At 36.0% G+C, this 21,652-nt stretch overlaps 1 protein-coding gene and 1 non-coding gene across 3 annotated transcripts; both read right to left on the bottom strand.

Annotated features, from left to right (window-relative positions):
• Window positions 1–1,685: 1,685 nt before the first annotated feature.
• On the bottom strand, window positions 1,686–1,792 carry LOC147537734 (small nucleolar RNA R71). The gene has a single exon (XR_015226816.1). It is a non-coding gene; the product is annotated as a small nucleolar RNA R71 (small nucleolar RNA).
• A 7,101-nt stretch (window positions 1,793–8,893) lies between these two features.
• On the bottom strand, window positions 8,894–13,806 carry LOC147537733 (TPR repeat-containing thioredoxin TTL1-like). 2 transcript variants are annotated; one of them, XM_086644402.1, is made up of 6 exons: window positions 12,247–13,806; window positions 11,965–12,160; window positions 11,678–11,850; window positions 10,669–11,002; window positions 9,935–10,052; window positions 8,894–9,260 (listed from the first exon to the last, which is right to left on the bottom strand). In XM_086644402.1, the coding sequence occupies exons 1-6, from the start codon at window positions 13,287–13,289 to the stop codon at window positions 9,250–9,252; spliced, it is 1,875 nt and encodes a 624-aa protein (XP_086500528.1). In that variant the 5' UTR covers window positions 13,290–13,806; the 3' UTR covers window positions 8,894–9,249. The 2 variants fall into 2 exon arrangements, with proteins under 2 accessions (XP_086500528.1, XP_086500527.1); XM_086644401.1 differs by having other exon boundaries at window positions 9,847–10,052; window positions 12,247–13,657.
• Window positions 13,807–21,652: the final 7,846 nt, after the last annotated feature.

The raw sequence follows: 21,652 nt of genomic DNA, 5'->3' as shown, positions 1-21,652 counted from the left end.
TGGAGTAGATGAGGCTACTTGCTATGGGGACTCTTGATTTTTACACGGGGAGACCCATTTTTGCAAGTCTAAGAGGAACCCAGAATTTCGCTAAGGGGAAAGTGGCTGCATCTTGAAGACTCACTTTTTCCAACGATCTTAGCCTCGCACCAAATCGAAAAAGGGGGATTTCTCATCAACTTCTTTTTATTTATTACTTACTCACCATGTTTAGCTAACCTTAGTGTATCGATTATGAGATGAAATGTGATGAATTTTATGACTATGTTTGACACGATTTAATGTTTTGATTATGAATTGATGTTCATTTGGTTCGATTATCGTTCGATCGTATTTTCATGTGTCTTGTCAAGCACTTCGCATAGCTAATAGACGAAACGAAGTATTCGATATCGATCGTAGTCTAAGTCAAATTTCATGTGTCTTGTCATGCACTTCACATAGTTAGGCGATTAGGCAACATCATCGATGACTCAGTTTTAATCGATTATGAAGTTTGTTCGACTAAGTATGGTCCCCGGATATACGTGGTGCTTATAGACATCACCTTAGGAGTCGAACATCGATTATACTTCGACACATTAGATTGGATCATATGTAGTCGTAGCTTTATCATTATGGATTCCCGGACTTCGACACCTTCTCACCTATTTCTTACTTCCCGACTTTTGTTCCTCGGACTCTTCTCTCGAATATCTATCGGCCGTTACCCCCCCCCCCCCCGCCCCCAATTTACATTTGTTCTTTTCATATTTTTGTCTAAGTAAGCCTTTAATACCTAAATCGGCGGATAAAATCCTTTGATATCAAAACTACCTTCCTATCCTTGGATCGACCTTGCCTTTGACGGGTTACTACTTGATACCTCTACTTGGGTTGCAACCTTTTCGGGTGCATCAAGTGTTTGGCGCCGCTACCAGGGATAGGTTTAGTAGTTTGGATAACATTTGTTATTTTGTTCATTAGTTTAGTATTATTTGCTTCTTAGTCGTTTTATTTCTTTGTTTTTTGTAACTTTTTTTTATTTTCTTGTTCTCTTTGAGGTACTCATCCAAGGAGCTCTAAAGGACGAAAGTTAACAAGTTTGGGGATATAAAGGGAGACACAAGAAAAGGAAAGAGGATCAAATTGTGCTAACGAACACCACCTCTAGTATCGTTCCCTAACCTTTACTTAATTGAGCGGCTCAAGTGTATTTGCATCTTGTCTATTATTGATAGTAGTAGTCGATTTGAACACTTGTGATTGCTTGCATTTTCCTTTAATTGTGCTTCAATAGATATTTATGGGAATGATAGTTGGAATGATGGGTATGAGGTTCATCGACCGTTTAGAAGTCTTAGAGACTACCTTGAACCTAATATGGCTAGCATACCTTCATGTACCATATTTCCGAGTAATAAGTGTAATTTAGACATAGACCCTGAGATTATTCCATTACATCCTATATTTCGAGGCCTAAAGAATGAAGATCCATATTTTCATTTGAGAGAATTCGATGAGATTTGCTCGATACTCCCAATCAATGGAGAACTTGAGGAAATCGCTAAGCTCAAATTATTTCCGTTGTCATTAAAAGAAAAGTCGATGATATGGTTTCATTCTTTAAGGCCTAGGACTATAAGAAGTTGGGATGAGATAACTAGGGTGTTTTTGAAAAAGTTTTTCCCGCTCATCGAACCACCACCTTAAGAAGAGAAATTATGAACTTTGAGCAAGACAAAGAGGAGACCTTCTTTAGGTGTTGGGAGAGATTTAAAGACCTCCTTATCTCATGTCCACATCATAACTACGAAACATGGAGGGGCATCGGGTTCTTTTACGATGGCTTGACCTCCAAAATGAAATAATTCGTGGAAGTGATGTGCAACCGAGAGTTTATGAGTAAAAGTTCTAATGAGGTTTGGGAGTATCTCGGCCTATTAGCGGAAAATGCCCAAGATTGGGACACACCCATTAACAGTGACCGAGATATAGCCGAAGGAAATGATAACTCAAAAAGAGGCATATGCTTTTTGAAGGAAAACGGGGAAGCACATGATAAAATTTTCAACGTGTCTCGGAAAGAATTTATACATATGCATGATGGTGATTTAGTGATTGATAGTGTTTGTAGCACTTGTGCAAGTCGAGAACACCTAGATAAAATTTTTAACGTGTCTCGGAAAGAATTTATAGATATGCATGATGGTAATTTAGTGATTGATAGTGTTTGTAGCATTTGTGCAAGTCGAGAACACCTAACATTGGGACACACCCATTAACAGTGACCGAGATATAGCCGAAGAAAATGATAACTCAAAAAGAGGCATATGCTTTTCAAAGGAAAACGGGAAAGCACATGATAAATTTTTCAACGTGTCTCGGAAAGAATTTATAGATATGCATGATGGTGATTTAGTGATTGATAGTGTTTGTAGCATTTGTGCAAGTCGAGAACACCTAGCAGGTGAATGCCCTACTATTTCTCTTTGTCGAGATGTCTCATTAGGATGCACAAATGTCGTAGACATGCATATGAATCCCGTAGGTTCAAGTGGTGATGCCTTTACAAATGATTATGAGAATCTTCAAGAGCCCTTAGTTGGTTTCACTTATGCATCTCATCAAGAGAGGACTCTTGAAGATGTTTCGAAATCATTTTATGAGGTAGAAACTCAGATTAGCCAAAATACCTTGCACGCCCTTAAAGAGAGGGAAGCAAAATTGAAAGTCATCGAGAAAGGGGTTTCACAACCCCAAACTTCAACAAATCCTAAGGGTACAGGTGAGGGTAATACACCTAGTGCTAATGTTAAGTCCAACTCCATTCTCGAAAGTGATGAAATGATTAGCGTGGATAATCTCATGACGGTAGACATACCCGAAGATCGTGCGATTTTTTATAATGTTGATGGGCATAACGAGGTCTTAAAGTCAAAATCTGAGTCTACACCAGTTGATAGACCTAAACGCTCATTCTGTCAACAATTATTCTTCTACCTGTGATATATATATATGCCTGCACCAGTAGTTCAAATGGACAATAATATTAATTCTCAGGTGTACCATAACAACATGACTTGTTTGATTCCTGGGACCTTTGTAGATCATTTTGGTGAAATGCATGCCCCCTCTGTTATTATATCAAACTTTGTTGCCTTGTCATCATCTAAGTTTGGGGATTACCTCTTATTTTTTTCCATCTCACTTATGTACCCATGCCATTACATTGTTGTGAGACGGTTCTTACCGGTTAAAACTTTCTTATGGATAGACCCCCAAATATTTCGTCTTTTGTTGTATGATTGGTTGGTCTATTGAGAGGTGGGACCTTGATGTTTGTGGGTAGCTTCTCTGGAAACCCTCCACGTGACATAACTCGTGCTCTTGTGAAAGCGAGAGAATCAACGGCTAGTTGCATAGCTTGATGCAATCGAGTGATCCCGCGTAAGTGGTCATTTTTATATGGTCATGCTTATGCTTTATTCTTATGTTATATATTGATGTGTTAGGAGTGTTTCTCACTTTGTATACTTTTTGGACGTGGTTCGTTCCAAGTTTGGGGATGGTGATGAGCTTATCATCCACTTGGAACTCGAATACATAAGTCTTGGTAGTATCACTTTTTATCTCATTCGGCTATGGTAATATCCTTCCACTATTCTCTTTAACCCGTTGTACCTCTTATGTTTTGGCGAGTATATGCTTAGTACATTGAGGAAAATGTTAGTTTTAAGTTTGGGGATGGGGATACGAAGTCGCATGACATCATGACCTTAGATTTCAAAAGACAAGAGGGTTCAACAAATTGACCAAATTTGAAATTTTTTGGGTAGATTTGGTATGATTCTAGTGGTTTTCTTAAGTATGTTGATGCATATGACTCTTTCCCTATAAATCTTATGCATGTTCTTAGTCTTTTCATGAATGTTAAATCCTTTAGTGTGTGTGTCTTATCATGTGAGTACCATCTTACAGAAGAAGGAACACTTCTAAGTGACCTAGAATAGTCATTAGTGGAGACTTAAACCCATGTGAGATGTCTGAGCCTTTTTATTGCCTTTGAGTGTATTCTTCCGCGCTAACTCCGAGTAGAATGAATAGCTACTCAACTTCGCAACTTTCAAAAGAGCTCAGACGATCTCATGAGCTCAACTTCCTTAGCCACTAGGAGTGACATCAGGATAGCGAATAAACCTCACTCTTGTAGTCCATGAAACCCGATAATGGTGTCAAATTTAGGGAAACGGATACTCCACCGTCCATTCATCATACTACTCCCGAGAATGAAGGCATGAAAAGTAAAGAAGAAAGAATCTGAAAGCAAAATGTGAAAGTAAAGGTGATTTGTTGAGAATACTAGTTTGTATCTTTGTTTTTTGTGTTTGGTCATGTGTGTAAAAAAAAAGTAAAAAAGAAAAAAGAAAATGAAAAGGACAACAAAGTCAAAAAAAATTGTTTATATATGTGTTATTTGTGTTGATGTGTAAGTTCATGTGAACGTTTCAGTGTTTGTGTAAGTGATGTGGAAAATAAGTATTCAAGGCAAAAGACTAAGTTGGAAGTTGTTTGAGTGTTCTTTTATCATTGAAGGCGTCGACATTCTCGAGATTTTATCATCTTCCATTCCATCACTTGTATCCGTTTACCTTTAGGATACATTATTAGAGGGTAGAATGGGTGAGAAAGGTAAGTGAGCTTCCCCATTCCGTTAGTGGTTATTTCCATTCCTAAGAGATCATTTCGTTTTATAACTTGTTATCCTCATTTAATTTTGTATGTGTTGAGTTTACTTTATTCCATGCTCACACATGAGAGTGAACCATTGCGATTCGATTTTGAGTGATTTCATGTTTAAGAGCGTATGACCGTGAGGCTAAAGTGGAGGCGAAATGTGCTATGATAGGAAACAAGGTTTTGTTACTTTAGCCTTGGATGATACTCATGATGATTGGATACTTGCATTTGAGTATAAAACTATTAGTGAGGAGACTCTTAGCATGCTTTTGTGTTTATTGGTTTGATTCATATGTTTGACATACTTAAGTCTCTCACTTGTTGATCATCACCTTATTTGCATCGATAGTTGAACTCTTATATCCCTTTGAAATCTTAAACTTTGTGGGTGTATTTACTGGAAACCCTCACGAGACAACACTCGTCCTTTAGAGGTAAGCTAAGGGTTTAAAGGCTTGTTGCATATGCTAATTGCAACCGGGATTCCTCCGAAAGTGAGTTAGGTTTACTTTATTGTTTTGTTTGGTTTGTTTGCTCGAGGACTAGCAAATTCTAAGTTTGAGGATGTTTGATATGGCGTGAAAATGTCACATTTAGGTCACTTAACTTAGATGAGTTAGTTCTTTTCGAGTATTATAAATAATAATTTATGTACTTTTTTTGTTAGGTATCATATTTGGAGATAAGCATGTAAATCGGAATAAAGGGAATGAATTGTCACTATCATATCATGTGCCCAAAACGAGGGAAACAGATTTAAGCAAATCAAATTACAACTGGAGGCAATGACGAGTCCGATGGTGAAAACGAAAGTTAATTTAGAGTTTGGACGGGGAAGATATGAAAGAAAGAAGCCAAGGTCTTTTCCTGAAGGCACTCCCCTTGGTTCTAAATGTAGAAACAAGATGAAGGCACCTCTAATTTCTAAGCGAAGCCCAAACCCAAAGACAGCCCAAGGAAGAATGGGAACTAAAGATTCTGCAAGCACCCCCTTTAATAAGACCAAATCAAGTTTGAAGACTAAGTCAAGTCAAGAGGGACCTAGGGTTCTGACTCTTGAGGAGACTAAGTCTAATTTGGAAAAGGGGTCACAAAACGTTTTTTCATGATCTTCTTTTACAACAAGAGGGGAGAGGCTTAGGTTTGTGTCTTCACCAAGTTCTTGAAGAGTTTTGGTGTTTGAAAGCTTGGTTAGAGAGAGAGAATAAGAGGAAGAAGGGGGAGCCGGCCTAAGCTAGACCGGCCTAGCTTAAGCCGACAGAGCAGCAGCTCGGAGCACCAAATCGCGACAGCAACAACTCGGAACTAGCAGCCATTAAAGCTCGGAACAACAGCTGCACCGGCCGGACCTGCACGGGAACACTAAAGGCAGCAGCTCGGGTTGCTGTGTTCCTCATCTTCTATGCTCGGATAGCAGCTCAAGAAGCTCAGATTGCTAGGAAACCAGCTCGAATCGCACGGGACGCCAAAGGACGTGCATGGGACGGCTGCTTGGAGCTGGCCGAACCTTCATCTTGGTCGGATTCCATGGTTTTCTAGGGTTTCCGACCACTTTCTTGGCCGGAAACCATTGGGTTTTTGTTTCCCATCCTCTTGGCTAGCTACCCATGGTTTTTTATTTGGTTTTTGATTAAAGTTCCTAGAAAGATAAAGCTAGGGTTAAGCTTTAATGGTGGTTGTGTTCTAAATGGAGAAGATGAGGCTACTTGCTATGGGGACTCCTGATTTTTACACGGGGAGACCCATTTTTGTAAGTCTAAGGGGAACCCAGAATTTCGCTAAGGGGAAAACGGCTGCATCTTGAAGACTCACTTTTTCCGACGATCTTAGCCTCGCACCAAATCGAAAAAGGGGGATTTCTCATCAACTTATTTTCATTTATTACTTACTCACCATGTTTAGCTAACCTTAGTGTATCGATTATGAGATGAAATGTGATGAATTTTATGACTATGTTTGACACGATTTAATGTTTTGATACTAGTAGATCCAAGATGTTCTTGAAGAAAAGGTGTTGAAGATCGAAAAATTCCATACTGACGACAATGGTTCAGATATGATGGCAAAACCATTGCCCAAAGGCAAGCATGAGCTATGTAGCAGTGTTGCAGGTTTGGGAGTGGTAGGGCCTTCTTCATATGTCGAGAAGGAGAGTTTGTTAGGGTCCCTCCTTATAATAAAAGGACTCCTAATTGAAATAGGATTTCCCTTATTCTTTATTTGGGGAACAAAATAGAAACTTCTATTTTTTAAGCCTAAATATGAATTCCTATTTCTATTGGTACACCTCCCTATTTATCATTATAAAAGAGAATGAAAAGGAAGAGATTATTTACAAGTTTCAGAACAAAAAGAAGTCAGAGAAAGAGAGATTTCTGAAGTGGTTCTTTCAAGAGAGATTGAAAGAGAAGAATATTGGTTTGAAGAAAAGAAGATTATTAATCTTGTGAAGCAAATTAGTTTGTGGTTATCTTCTTCAGCGTTTGGTAATCTAGGATTTGTTCAAATCCTAAGGAGTAAGAGATTTCTATTTCTTTGTTTAGTTTATCTACCATACTTTTGGTAAAGAGTTGTTATCCAAGAGTGTTTCTAAACATCTTGAAGAATTGGTTAATCCCCTATCGCTTTAGGGATGAATTGTGTAACCCATTATTTAATCATAGTGGAAGATTTCTGATTAGGTCCCGTGGTTATTTTACCCTCTATTTGGGAGGGGTTTTTTGCCACGTTAAATAATCTTGGTGTCTCTGATACATTCGCATCGTTTATCTTCATATTCCTGAACAAGTAAATTATGTTATTTTTCCTAACAACGTCGGTAAAGCATAACATCGACGAGGTATAAGAGATCGCAGAAAAAAATTGATAAAACAATAAGAGTATTTCGTACTTTTAAATGCAAGAAAAGGAGTTTCACTAATACCCAATTAAAAATGGAGGTATCGCAAATTAGACATTAGTCGTGAGGAGGTATAGCTAAATTGGCCTTAGAATAAAGGCAACAACGTTCTTACTTTATAATTTAAAGCCCATTTCAAAAGTTAATTTTATACATATACAAATACACATATAGAGCTATATTTTTCAACTACTGAGACAAACTTTTGCAAAACAAATAAGCACTTTTCATTAACCAGCTTTGGCTTAAAAATTAATTAGGACATTGATCCATTTATCATTTAGCTGTTAAGCACCCTAAAAGGCCATCATTAATGGGACAAACGGATTAATATGATTATCCACTAAGTATTCATTTTTCAAAAGATAATTATGTTTTATTCAGTAACTAAAGTTCTTTTGTACCTTTAGCTAGTTCTCTTGAAAAAAGAAATAAAGATATGTTTCATAGAAAATTAACAACAAAAAAGTGGTTCGGAGAATAATTATTTGATTTTTGTTCAAGTTTTTAAAGAAACTTGGATGAAATCGCTTAAAACTAAACATGGTTAGGCTGGACTGGTAAAATAATAAAAATGTGTATAAACTATTAGATGTCGAGATTTACAATTGCATCATTTTATTTCTCTTTCCTTTATTTTTCTAAATTTCTTTTTATAATCTTTAACTTTCGTCTTCCGCAAGATTATGTCTCGGATCAGATGTGGACAGACCACCCCATACACTTTGAATCTCAAAGTAGAGTCAATATTTGAGAGCATCTCCAATGCAAGACTTAATCTTAAAATCTTAAGTGCCAACTAGGACTTTAGAGTTTTTTTTGAGATAAAACCTCTCCAATGCAAAACTCAATTGAGATCTTAAAATGATGTGGAAGCATTAAGTTTTAAGATGCCTCAACTAGAAACTCTATTTTTGAGATCTCTTTTGAGAGTCTTAAGTGTCCTAGTCATCAAATTTAATTTTTGGACCAATAGAAAACCTTTCTTTCTCAACTATTTTTTCCTATTAAATGTATGTGTGACATGTGTATCTATTAGAGTTTTTTAGAGTGTTGCATTGGAGAAGGACTTGAATTAGAGACACTCAAGTTAGCCACATAAGAAAGAGAATCTCAATTGGGACTCAACACATAAGACAAATAGAGTTTTTTTTAAGTTTTGTATTGGAGATGCTCTGAGGCCCTATTCATGCATCTTACAAAAAACAAATAAAATTTATAATTTGCTTAGGTATAGAATTGAATCCTTAATTCCTTATACATAATCCAAATCTCTATAACTTAAATCATGTTATAGATTGGTTTAGAACGTAATAATTACTTCGAAAATAACATACAAAATTCAAAATATGAAACCTTATAATGTGTAAAACGGTCGTTTTTGTTGCTTTGGACCTGGGATGCTCCTCCTTAAAAATTCTAATTGTTCAAGGTAAGAAAATTTCATATAAATTAGCTTTCACCACTTCAAGCACTCTTATTTGAATTTTGAAGATATGTAGAATCTAATAGACCTTTCTAATAGATCAGGGTTGTTGGAGGGGTGTAATTGCTCCTTTGACCCATTCTTGAATATCTTGAAAGTTGGTAATGAAATCACCCCTTCTGACTTTGATAAATAAGGGTGCTCTTCAACCTCCACCTGCAATTAAATTAAAATAATAAATCAGGAAAATACTAATTTAATTAACTAATTAGATAATTTTCTTATTCATTAAGGTCAACCCAAACAAATTGTCTTAATCAATCACTTATATATATTCTTCTCACGTTTAATTTCTTAAGACCATCACCTAAATTTGATTTTATTAGAAGGAAAATAATAAAATGCCCAACAATTTTGTAATCAATCTAAGGGGTAGTACCAACTATTTCATCTCCAGGTGTTTCTCTCATCAATTTCTCGTAATCTTGTATTGACGCTCTTATTTAATAGTATTTCTCTTCATCAAAAAAAAAAATTGTTGGATTGGAAACAGACACTACATAGTACCAACTACCAACCCCTTGTCCTTTCCGTTTGTTTCTTAATGTAAACCAGTCACTGCCTCTCTAATGGTATTTTACTAATACAATTTAATGTAAATTGGAAGAAGATGAAGAGGTGAGAGAATGCTAGAATAAAAAAGAAAAAGTACAAAAAAAGTTAAAAAGGATATGAAAATGAATGTTGACTTTCTAATCAATTTATTGAAATACAAAAATCCTGTACTTCTGTATATATTTACCACGAGATGTAACAATATGCCGAAAACACTCAGGTGTTAGAAATAACGTTAGCGGAGGCACCAAACTTTAAGTTATTGACATCTTCACCTTGTTGTTTCTTTAGCTGGACCTGGGCCTCAAGTAAAGCCCGACCCACTATTTCATCTCCAGGTGTTTCTCTTATCAATTTCTCGTAATCTTGTATTGATGCTTCCCAACGTTGCATCTATATAAAAAGAAAAATCACATAATATAATGTTTTTTATATCATATCACTATATATGATAATGAATTAAACTTTATGCTTGTATATGTGGTCATGTATTTCATTTGGGTGGAAGGTTTGAGAAAAAAAATTCGAGGTACAAAGTTTGTACCCGAAATTTTTTTTTTTGTTTTTCCAAAGCATCGACTTTCATTACGGACAACATGTAAAAATATCTATTTAGAAACTCAAGAGCTCTCTAGAAGTAGATACGTTTGTTATCAAGTTGTAACTCACTTGTTAAAATGTTTGACTAGAAAATGCTTGGGTGATTAAAAATATAAGGGTTTTTTGACTTACTCCCTCAACACTCATTATGAATTAGAATTGAAGAGGTAAAGTCAAATAATCCAAAATATAATGTTCTGCCCTACGGACCGACCGTGTAACCGAGCCATTACCCAGCCATGAGCTATACTAAACCGAGTGAACAAGTTTGGACAGAATGGTCATTATGGTCTAACTTGTGCTTGATGCAAGCCCCTGGGCAGCCCTAGGCCCGTGGATCTAGGCCAGGCCCAGGTCGTCTCCTGTTTACGCCACTAAGGTTATAAGTTTCTAACTTTGTTTTGTTTACCTTGGAATTGCAATCAGCTCTCCTTAATCTGGCCTTGTTGTAGGAAGGACGAAGATTAAGAGCATTAGTACAGTCCTCAACAGCTCTCTCAAATTGACCTAGTTTATATCGGCAAGCAGCTCGGTTACATAACAAAACTGAGTTGAATGGTTCATGTTCTAGTCCTTCACTATAGGCAATACTTGCTTCTGTGTACTTTAATGCCTTGTATAGCTCATTACCATTCAAGCGAGCCAAAGCTATGGCTCGAGCTTTCTTCATCAAAACATTTGCTTCTTTGTTGTTCACGTTAAGCCGGACTGCTTGTTGGGCAGCTGCCACCGCATTTTCAAACCTAATAGTATGCAAGTTTCACTTTTTAGCCGCGAAAATGTTAAATAAATGAATATATAAATAAAGCGGAACATTATTGGGGGCTTCCTTTTTCATGACTCATTCTAATTGACTTGTTTGTATTTTATATTCTACTAAGGACAAATAATGATTTAAATCAATGTCTCTTCTCAAACTCAAAGTAATTTGAGGGTAAAATGGTTCGTAGAAAGAATTATATGTGTTAGACTTGGGGAATTAGAAGTTGACAATAAGAAAATAATGTGAAGTTCGAGTCTAGACAAGTTGTGCCTCTAAATTAAAATCGGGACACAATAATATCGAAAACATTTATAGCTAACATGGTACGCCTTATTTAATGTGATCATTCACTTGATCGTGAATTCGTGATAAGACTCATAGAATTAATTTGGATATACCTCTGCATAGTCAAAATATAATAATAAATTTTACTTATTAAGCTGATTATCACATTTAAAAGAAAGGGGTGAAAACATTACTGGAAAATGCTACTTGGCCCGACCACAGGGCCCGACCATGGCCCGAAAGGCCAACTCCAATTTGAGGGCTGACGTGAAAATTGAAGTTGGGCTTCTCAGGCCATGATCGGCCCTATAGTCGGGCCAAGTAGCATTACTCAATATTACTAGGACCATGCCATAAATCTCATACGAACCTGCCTGCAGCCATATCAACTTGAGCTCGTATTAACACAAGTTGAGCATTGACAGTCGAACCGAAAAACTTGGTACAATCATCAACATCAAAACAAGGTCCTTTCAGTAACGTAGCATCTGCTTCTTCATGCCGGTGTAGTTTTAGTAGCGCTTCGGCTTGAAGAGTAAACATCTTTAACCATAAAAGAAAAAAAAGTTCAAAATCATTAGGTAAACCAGATATTATACATGAAGTATGACCAAAAATAGGAAAAGGAAACAGGGGATTAATTTGATGGTGGGCTACCTGTAGAGCAGAATCTGCCCCGGAAGATATCGCCAATCGGGTTGCTTGTAAAACTGTATGCCAATCTTTTTGCCTCTTAGCTTCATTACATTTTTTGACATGATTTTGAAAAGTTTGAGCTTGAGAAATCTCATTAGATTTGGCTTCTATTCCCGAATTTTTAAAATGATACAAGGCTTTTTCACTTTCTCCCAATCTGTCATTAGAAAACATCTTCAAGGATTAGAATTCTTAAAACTAGTATTTAACTATACATATAGATGAAGTGTTATGAAAGAAGACCTTAAATATAGTGTTGCTAATCTATGATGAGCTCTATGATAACAAGGATCAATCCTAATGGCTTCACCGCATTCAAAAACGGCATCAAGTAACCGACCTAAGCCCGTCAAAGCAGCGCTTTTGTTGCTCCGATAAGAAGCCTTGTCCGGGTCAAGGGCAATTGCTCGATCATACAAACCCAAGGCCTCCCTGAAATTCCCTTTCTTGTATTCTTCATTACCCATTGTCTTTAATGTCTCTGGATCGAATGTAATCAATATAGCTCTACTTAAAGATCCAGTAGGATGTTCCTTTTTATCATTAGGTTGCTTAGTCCTTACTATATTACCCATTACAAAACTATTATTATCATTTCCATACTTCCCATTAGAAGTTGATAATGAACTTGTTTCTTGTTTTTTCTTGGGTAAATAATCAAAAACATTGTTTGTTGTTGAGATAGGAAGATTAGTACTTTGATTTGAATTTGAAGAACTTGTTTCTCCTTGTTGTCTTAAATTACCCAAATGACCAAACAACATTACATTACTAGAAGAAGCTCGAACTAGTCCACTGCTTCCTTTCGACCGTTGGTGATCGGTTATCATGCTATCCAGGTCATTAGAAATTGTAATGGCTTCCTTTGACACCCTTCTTCCTGGGGTTTTGGTTTGAGTTGGTGAAACCTTTGTTGTACCATTTGATTTTTTACGTTGAGGTTGAGCATTTGAAGGCAAGTTGCCCTCTTTTTTATGATTTCTTGTACCTTGTTTATTAACGGGTAGCCTCTGGTCTTGTATTCGAGGTTGAGGAGGAGAAGTAGATAAGCCTGTGGTGTCTTCAGAGAAGGTGATTTCGTCGGAACCACCTCTTCTTCTCTTTGAGTTAGTGGAGGAGGGAAGAGAAAGAAGATCGTCGGCACGAGTGTCCGTAGGAATTGAGCTTGTGGAAGCTGTTCTTCTAGGCCAAAAACCACGACGACGAAAACTATTGTATAGGACTAGAATTCCACAACCTACCTTGTTCTTTTGATCAATTGCAGATTCAGCCATTTGGGTTCCCATCTCTTTCCCCCTGTCTATCTAAATATATGGGAGGTTGAAGACTGCCGGAAAAGCCTGAGGTTTCCGGCAGGTGAATAGATCAAAAATGACCAGCCATTTGAGGATTTGTATAAGGGATTGAGAATAAAGTAGTAATCAAGAAATCATATTTAAAGGGAATCAAAATAATAATAATATTGACAACAATAATGAAAACTGTTACCATTTACAAGGATTTATAAAAAAATGAAAATATAAAGTAATAAAAAATAAATATGGAAAATAAAAGAAAAAAGAAATGAGAGATTGCTTGAAGGAGAAGAGGTATAGTGGGTACAAGGGGGCTTAACCTTGGATAGGTGGTAATATTGTGATCTTAACACCTACCATGAGTGCCTACCAAGAAACTAATTAATACTTTTTCTCTCTTGCTGATTTCTTTATTCATGAAAGTTGGGAGAGGATGATATTGAAGATGAAGGGAAAAATAAAAAAGAAAAAGTCAAATTTTGGAAAAGTAATTGGATTTTGCTTTCTTGTGCAGAATCAAACTAAGGGAAGCCAAAATATTCACAACCCAGTATCACTCTTAAGTTAACTACTTAAGTATGATCGTGTTCAAATAATTTGAGAACCCACAAATGGTTGTTAGAAAATAATCAATCTATATTTTAAGGGAGGAGGTATTTTTTCCCCTCCCCCAACGGTTCAGATTTATCCCTACAAATTTATCTTTGATGGTTGAGATTTAACTATTCATAAATGGATGGCTCAAATTTAATTACATTTCATCCAAAAGTTCAAATCATAATTGCATGTGTCAGGTTGAGAGTTAAGTGGTGTTGTTATTAGACTATCTAAATCTGACTCGATTGACTCTGACTTGTTTTTGTTAAGTGCAATGAAGGAGATGTCCTTGGACTAAGACGACAATGCGCTCCATTTGTCGGATAGGACAAATGGTGACGAAGATCATTATGTCTGAACGCTTTAGAGATTGTAATATTTAGCTAGAAACAAACTACGATCAACATATCACTTAAGTGATTCGCAGCTAATTACGACCTGATCTTACAACAGATTACACTAAAGAGTGTCGTCGACAGATAAGACTAGACGAATAAAGCATCTGAAGTATGGATTAGATCCATAAATATGGCCAAAAAGATGCTGCGAGCAGCCAAGACAAAGAGAGCATAAGCCCGAAATGAAAGGGAATGCACCAGGCCATGAGAGGACCGACCATGGCATGGCCAACCATAATAATGGGGTCGGTCAAGCCTAGCCCATTAAAGGCAGATCTGGTCGGCTACACCATTAGGGTTTCCCATATCTTTATCTCATCTAGAAATCCCAATCGAAGTGGGACATGAAAATCTATTTGTGGTCCACATTAAATCCTATTCCGAATGAGATTTAGACTATAGAAGTTTTATATAGGGCATCATTATAACGTAAACAAGAGAGGATCAAGATCATCTCCATCTCTGCCGTATCAAGAAGAGAGGGAAAGAGAGAAGATCCCAACTATCTACCTAGTCTAAGAGAAGTAGTTTTCCATCTAATTGTTGAGTGGAGTTCTAGCTAACTTGAAAGACGAGAGATCGAGTCGATTGCTCGGGTGTCTCAAGTAGAAGAGCTACAATTGAAGCTCTAGATCTTTGGGATGAAAGCAGTCAATTCAGTCAGTGGGAAAGCGATTCAGATATAACCCTATCCTAAATCAGTTTATTATTAGTTTATGCATGAGATCCTAGGAACTAGTGTTAGATATATAAGACGTCTGAGATTCCCTTTAGAACACTTGGAGACTTCATACCCAACATGCAATAGTTACTAGAAATTTTTCAAATAATGATGAGACTTTTAGTTCATAGTTATTTGGGTCTAAGATAAATGTGCTCTAAATCATCCAAGGACAACTATTCAAATGGGCCATGTGCTCAAAATGAGGAAAGAACCAGGGATCCAGTTTAATGATCTAGCTATAATTTGCTGCTAATTTAATATAGAAAGAGATATTAATATATTTTCCATATTAGAAGCAGGTTTCGGAGAGAAAAACCATTTACCTCCTTGTGTATTTATATTTTTACAAAGAAAGAGACATGATGTACATGAATGGAAATTAGATGTTCAAGATTGCTATTATCTTATTCTAGCAGCAAGCGGTTGTATGATCAGGCTTCTTGCACCATTGATCGAAGAGGAAGCTAATAGGTTGCCCCTTCGGTTTCGTTTAGAGGACGACTGAAAGAGAAAGTGGTGGCGGGAGATTCATTTCGACGATTTTTTCCAACACACGCACTCTCACTTATAGGAGGAACAATCCGAAACAATTCTATCGCACCTCCTTGACCTTAAAGCATTGGAATTAAATCACTGAAGGTACGGAATCAAGGAAATGAAGAAATAGAATCGGAGAGGGATTCAGGGCCAATCCCCTTAAGAAACTAATAAACCTTTTGAGCTTCATCAATACAAGAACCAGTAGAAGTCAATGTAACAATTAAGACCCGATAAGACGAACCTATTCAACAATAAATAAGGTACCTTGTTGAATGCTCTTAATATCTGTTTTTAACTGTAATAATGAAGTAATACATGGGCAAAGCATACGCATGATTGAGCTGTTCTCATGCATCTGAAGCACGGATTAAACCATAATGATGCAAGGAGATTTTTCAGAAGATCTTCAAAGACTAGTACATATTATCAAGTTTAGTTATTTTAGTAGTTTTCTATCTTTTTAGTAGAGATTTATTAGTTTTATCAGTTATATATTTTTAAGAAACCTTCTAGGTTTTAGATTCAAGTATGTTATTTAGTCAGAAGTTGTTATTAGAATTTGATTAGGTTTGGGAAACTAGTATTTTATTTATTAGAAGTTGTTAATTAGAGCTTGTTTAGGTTTAGAAAACCCCTAACTCTATATAAAGGGGGTTTAGTAGTTAATAAAGTTGGTCAATTAGAATTCAGTATTTTAGTTTAATCTTCTTAGTTTCGGTTTTACAATCTTTAGACGAAGATCTAAGACATCAAGAGCGAGGATTCACCTGGTTCAATATCATTTACGTGAATATCACTTTAGAACACATCACTGGATTTGCCAAAGATGCAACTAAAGTTGGTTTAAAAAAAATCCACATTATTTTTCCATTACCAATTTTGTTATCAACAACATGAAGAAATATTATCTTGGTAACAATCTTTCAATGCAAGTTCACCAACGTAGAGATTTACCAATCTCCGATGGATATTTACCTATTAAAGGAAGAACACAACAATTTCAACATTATGTTAACAAGTCAGGCGATGAAGGTACAAATTTCTCAACTCAAGTGTACCCACGTGGAGATTATAATGAGTACAAGATCAATGAAGAGATAACAATTTTCCATGGGTATTTAACTATAGAAGAGTTTTTCGGTTGGCTAGATAAAGTCGACAACAAGTCAATATGTTGGCTACTATTCCCAGTGAGCAGATAATTAAAATCATTGCTTATAAAATTACAGGGAGTGCCGCAGATTGGCAGGATCATTACAACTTCTAAGGATGAGACAAAGAAAGGCTCCAATCCAGAGTTGGTCGTCTATGAAAGAGAACATGAGGGAGTGGTTCTTACCTCTTGATTATCAACAACAATTGTTCAGGATATACCAGCACTGTAGACAAGTGTTGTGTTCAGTGGGTGAATATTACGAAGAGTTCTCAAAATTGGCTCAAAGAAACAGTATGGAAAACGTTATGGAACCTGATAATGTTCTAATCGATCGATTTCTAAACGGATTAAAATTTAGCTTGAGATATAGTTTGAGAGAAAAGGCGATGTTAGTTAATTTACAGATTATTCAAGACGCATACAACTTGGCCTTCTGAAGCTTAGGAGCGGGACTATAAAAACTTTGGATTTCAGAGGGAAGAACAACCTCGCGTTAACACAAATAATGTGAAAGAAGCTCCCCTAGAGAATGTTGAACCACCGCAAGTTGTAATAAATGTCAATTCAACTAACATTATTCATGAAGAAAAATCTGAGGTTATTGTGTTCACGGATAAGTCTCCTAATATCAATTTACACAATGAAGGATTTGCTTGTGAAGAAGTTGTTCAGAAAAGTGAGTTAAAGGAACTTCTTCTAGAAATTGAGTCAAAGGAAGTTGTTCAGAAAATTAAGACAAAGGACGTTGCCCGGAAATTAAGTCAAAGGACGTTGTTGAGGAAGATAAATCAAACGAAGGTGAAAAACTTTGGAAGTCAGACCTTAGCCCAATTGATTTGTCTTCATTTGAAGATCCATTTTCAATCTTTTGTGAATCTCAAGTTGTTTCACATGGAGTAGTTTGGGAATTTATCGGAAGCTCTTCATCAAAGTTGGTAATTTTCAATCTTCGTATTCATGACCTTCACAAGTTTATTTTTTGGGTGCAAAGGGAGTTTGAATCGCATCACAATTATAGTCAGAAATTTTTCTGTGACCTAATAAAATCTTCAGTCCAATCTGAAAGTTTGGTGATTCCTATGCATAATTCACGAAAAGGGCATATTAAAGAAGGATATTCAAGTCAATCACTAAACTCCAAACGAGTTTTTTGTAAGTGGAGAAGACTGCTGCAAGGAGATTTTCAGAAGATCTTCAAAGAATATTACATATTATCAAGTTTAGTTATTTTAGTAGTTTTCTATTTTTTTAGTAAAGAATTATTAGTTTTATCAGTTTTATTTTTTAGGAAACCTTCTAGGTTTTAGATTCAAGTAATTTATTTAGTTAGAAGTTGTTATTAGAATTTGATTAGGTTTAGGAAACTATTATTTTATTGGGGTATTTTCCAAAAGGCCCCCTACTTTGTGACAAGCTTCCCGCGTAGCCCCCTACCTTATCAAAAATACCCAGATGACCCTATTTTTCCGTTATCGTTAAATGTCCGTTAACTCTCTCCTCCATCTCATTAGCTCTCTTGGCCACGTCATCTCTCTCTCCACCTCATCATCTTCCCCGATAAGATCGTCCGTCGGTCAAAATTTTCGGCGACCTTCATACTTAATTTTTTTCTCCCTCTCCACCTCACCTCTCTCTTCTCCGACCGGTAAATATTCTTGTCGGCGACCTTTAAACATAAAATATATATATATATATATATTTCTCTCCTCTCTCTCTAAACACTTCGGCGAAGATGTTTCCCTTCGCAGGTGGTCTGGTTGACCAGAGCTGGCTGAGAAGATCTGGTGAACCAGATCTAGGTCTATCGAACAGGCCTTCAAAGGTCTCTTCGAACCAGACCTTCGGCGAAGGAAAACCCCTTCGCCGGAGTATTTAGAGAGAGAGGAAAGAATTTTTTTATGTTTGAAGGTTGGCGGAGAAGAGAGAGGTGAGGTGGAGAGAGAAAGGAATTTTTTTTCAAATATGACAGTCGCCGGAAATTTTGACCGGCCAACGACCTTATCGGAGAAGATGATGAGGTGGCGAGAGAGGTCACGTGGTAGAGAGAGGTGATGAGATGGAGGTGAGAGAGTTAACGGACATTTAACAGTAACGGAAAAAGGGGGCCATCTGGGTATTTTTGATAAAGTAGAGGGCTATGCGGGAAGCTGGTCACAAAGTACGGGGCCTTTATGGAAACAACCCTATTTTATTTATTAGAAGTTGTTAATTAGAGTTTGTTTAGGTTTAGGAAATCCCTAATGCTATATAAAGGAGATTTAGTAGTTGATAAAGTTGATTAATAAGAATTTAGTATTTTAGTTTAATCTTCTTAGTTTCGGTTTTATAGTCTTTATACGAAGATCTAAGGCTTTTCTGAGTTTTAAAAGTTTTAGACGAAGATGTAATTCTTTTCGGAGATTTCCACTGCGTCACATAATTTATGTCATAGCCTCTTTAGAGAGAGAGAGTTATGAATAGCCGAAAAGATGTTTGAATCTAAGGTTCATCAATGAGAATGACGGCCAAAGACCCGTTAATTATGACAATGGTAGGTTATGGCAAAATAATACTTTTGTCAATGTGATGTCATAGACTCTGACTTTTCAGTAGCGAAAGAATGAGAGGCTTCAAGAGAAGGAAGTTGTCAGAATCTAGTTGAATCTAAATCATTGAGCTCTTGATACCATAGTAGATTAGTTTTTAGGGAGAGGCTACATAAGAAAGAATTATCTCCTTAGGTACTAATAAGGCATAACCTGTCCCCCTGACACGAACCCTTCCATTGAACATTTTACGCGCATTATAAAGTGGTGGACCTTTTGTTATCAAGTTAAAAAGAATCCAAGAAATAAGAAAAACCAGAAATGGATGATCAAAACATACCTATAAAGACTTACCACGAGTTATATCCAATGAGGATTTGAAAGATTAAACTCAGACAAGAAGAAGAAAAGGAAGGGTCTTTTACTGAGACATAATTAATGGAAAAACCCTAGGATAGGGTTTGATAATTTAGCAGATATAGGGAGAATGAAAGATGACGAATAAATTAAAAACAAATGAATGAATCGTGGGAGGGAAAGAATGAGAGGCTAATGTATGAAGAATGGGAAGTTGGAGAGGTATCAGATGTGGGAGAAGAAAGGGTTTGGGGTATCAATGAGGCGTTGATCCGACTGAAAGACCAATAGTTGAAAGAAGATAATCATATTCAATCTAAGGTCCTTTCAACTGCCAAAATTAAAAGAGAAGAATCATCCTTGTCATACATATACGTGGTTGCCCAGACAACATCTAGGACCATTAATTTTCTCATAGTCATAAGCATTGTGTTTTGTAATATAGACTAGGTATAACCCGTGCATTCGGCACGGAATGTTAAATCTGACACTTCACGTGTGCACGGATGATCAACAAATTAATTAATATCCTCCATACTTTGCCAATAAGAAAAGATTGTGACATAAAATAAAAGACTGTGACAAAGAAAAAATCCATACTTCGCAAAACAATATGGATTGTTGTAATCTAGAACAATTTAAAATTGTAGTTTTCATGACTTTGACTCTCTCCGTAAAGCTGAAAACATTTAAGCAGCGTTTTTATGCTCAAATTTTTGTCAAGTACACGAACAACATTATCAGTAAGGAAGTATCGATGTTTTGAGTGCATAATAGAGAAATATCAGGCGGTCGATCTAGATTACAAAATTTGGTTGTTTTTTGTGTTTGCCTGACGGACTAACTTTGACCATCGTACGTAAAGTGTTTTAAGAAAGATGTGATAAAAAACGTAACAACAATGCATAAGATAACAATAACCATAACCAAATCTGATTTATTAAAAAAGATGACCAAATCCAAGCCAAAGAGAAAGTAATTACCAGAAAAACATGAAATGTATACAACATTCTTATAGAAGTTGTAATGTATCATGTAACTCAAACGTTGAATCACAAATCTAAATTGATCTATAGACAAATCTGATGTGATTACCGCATGCCTTCTCTTTTGACTACGGATGTCAATTCCCAGATCAAACATTTAGACCACTGCACCTAGGAAAAATCAAATGAACAATCTATCAATTTTATACAGAATAAATTTATCCAAGCATACATATTATCGATAAAATCAAAGAAATGCACACATACCATTTGTAATTGCTAGTATTTATGTCATTTCTTCTATTCTTCACGAAAAATAACAAAGCCAAAAAAGAAATTCAAAATCAAAACTAACAACCAATATATCTTAAAGTTATAAACCATTAGCATCAAACTCGGTAATAATATTCATATTTAGGTCTCTCCTCACTCATAAGCATCTAAAAGACTAAATTGATAATAATACAGGAAGAAAAAAAAATCCAAAGTATTAACCCAAAGAATGCAAGAAACGCCATAAAGAAAGAAAAATGGATAGAAAAAAAAGATTACCATCTTTCTTTGTTGGTGAAGGAAGATCCTCTACTTTGAGTCCTCTGACTGAAGTTTCTTACGGAGAAATAACCATGGTTTAATGGTGAAGAGATACAATTAAATGATGTTGTATATTGATAAATGAAAAAGAATTGAAAGATGGAACAATCAACAAAGTAACCCATGAAACACCAATAAATAAAATTCTAAATTATTAGCATCAAACTCCATAAAAGTATTCATATTAAGGTCTCTCCTCGCTCATAAGCATCTACAAGACTAAATTGATAATAGTATAGAAAGAAAAAAATTCTAAAGTTAATTTAATCGAAAGAATGCAAGAAACACCATAAAGAAAGAAAAACGGATAGAAAAAAAAAAGATTTACATCTTTCTTTGTTGGTGAAGGAAGATCCTCTACCTTGCCATGATTTAAAGGTCAAAAGATACAACTAAATGATGTTGTACATTGGTAAATAAAAAAGAATTGAAAGATGGAACATTTTAACCCATGAAACACCTATAAATGCTAGGACG

This window comes from Eschscholzia californica, unplaced genomic scaffold (assembly GCF_041429995.1).
Source record: "Eschscholzia californica isolate CP2 unplaced genomic scaffold, dmEscCali1.0.p SCAF_5, whole genome shotgun sequence".
Taxonomy (NCBI): domain Eukaryota; kingdom Viridiplantae; phylum Streptophyta; class Magnoliopsida; order Ranunculales; family Papaveraceae; genus Eschscholzia; species Eschscholzia californica.
This window is presented reverse-complemented; position numbering and strand designations above follow the sequence as displayed.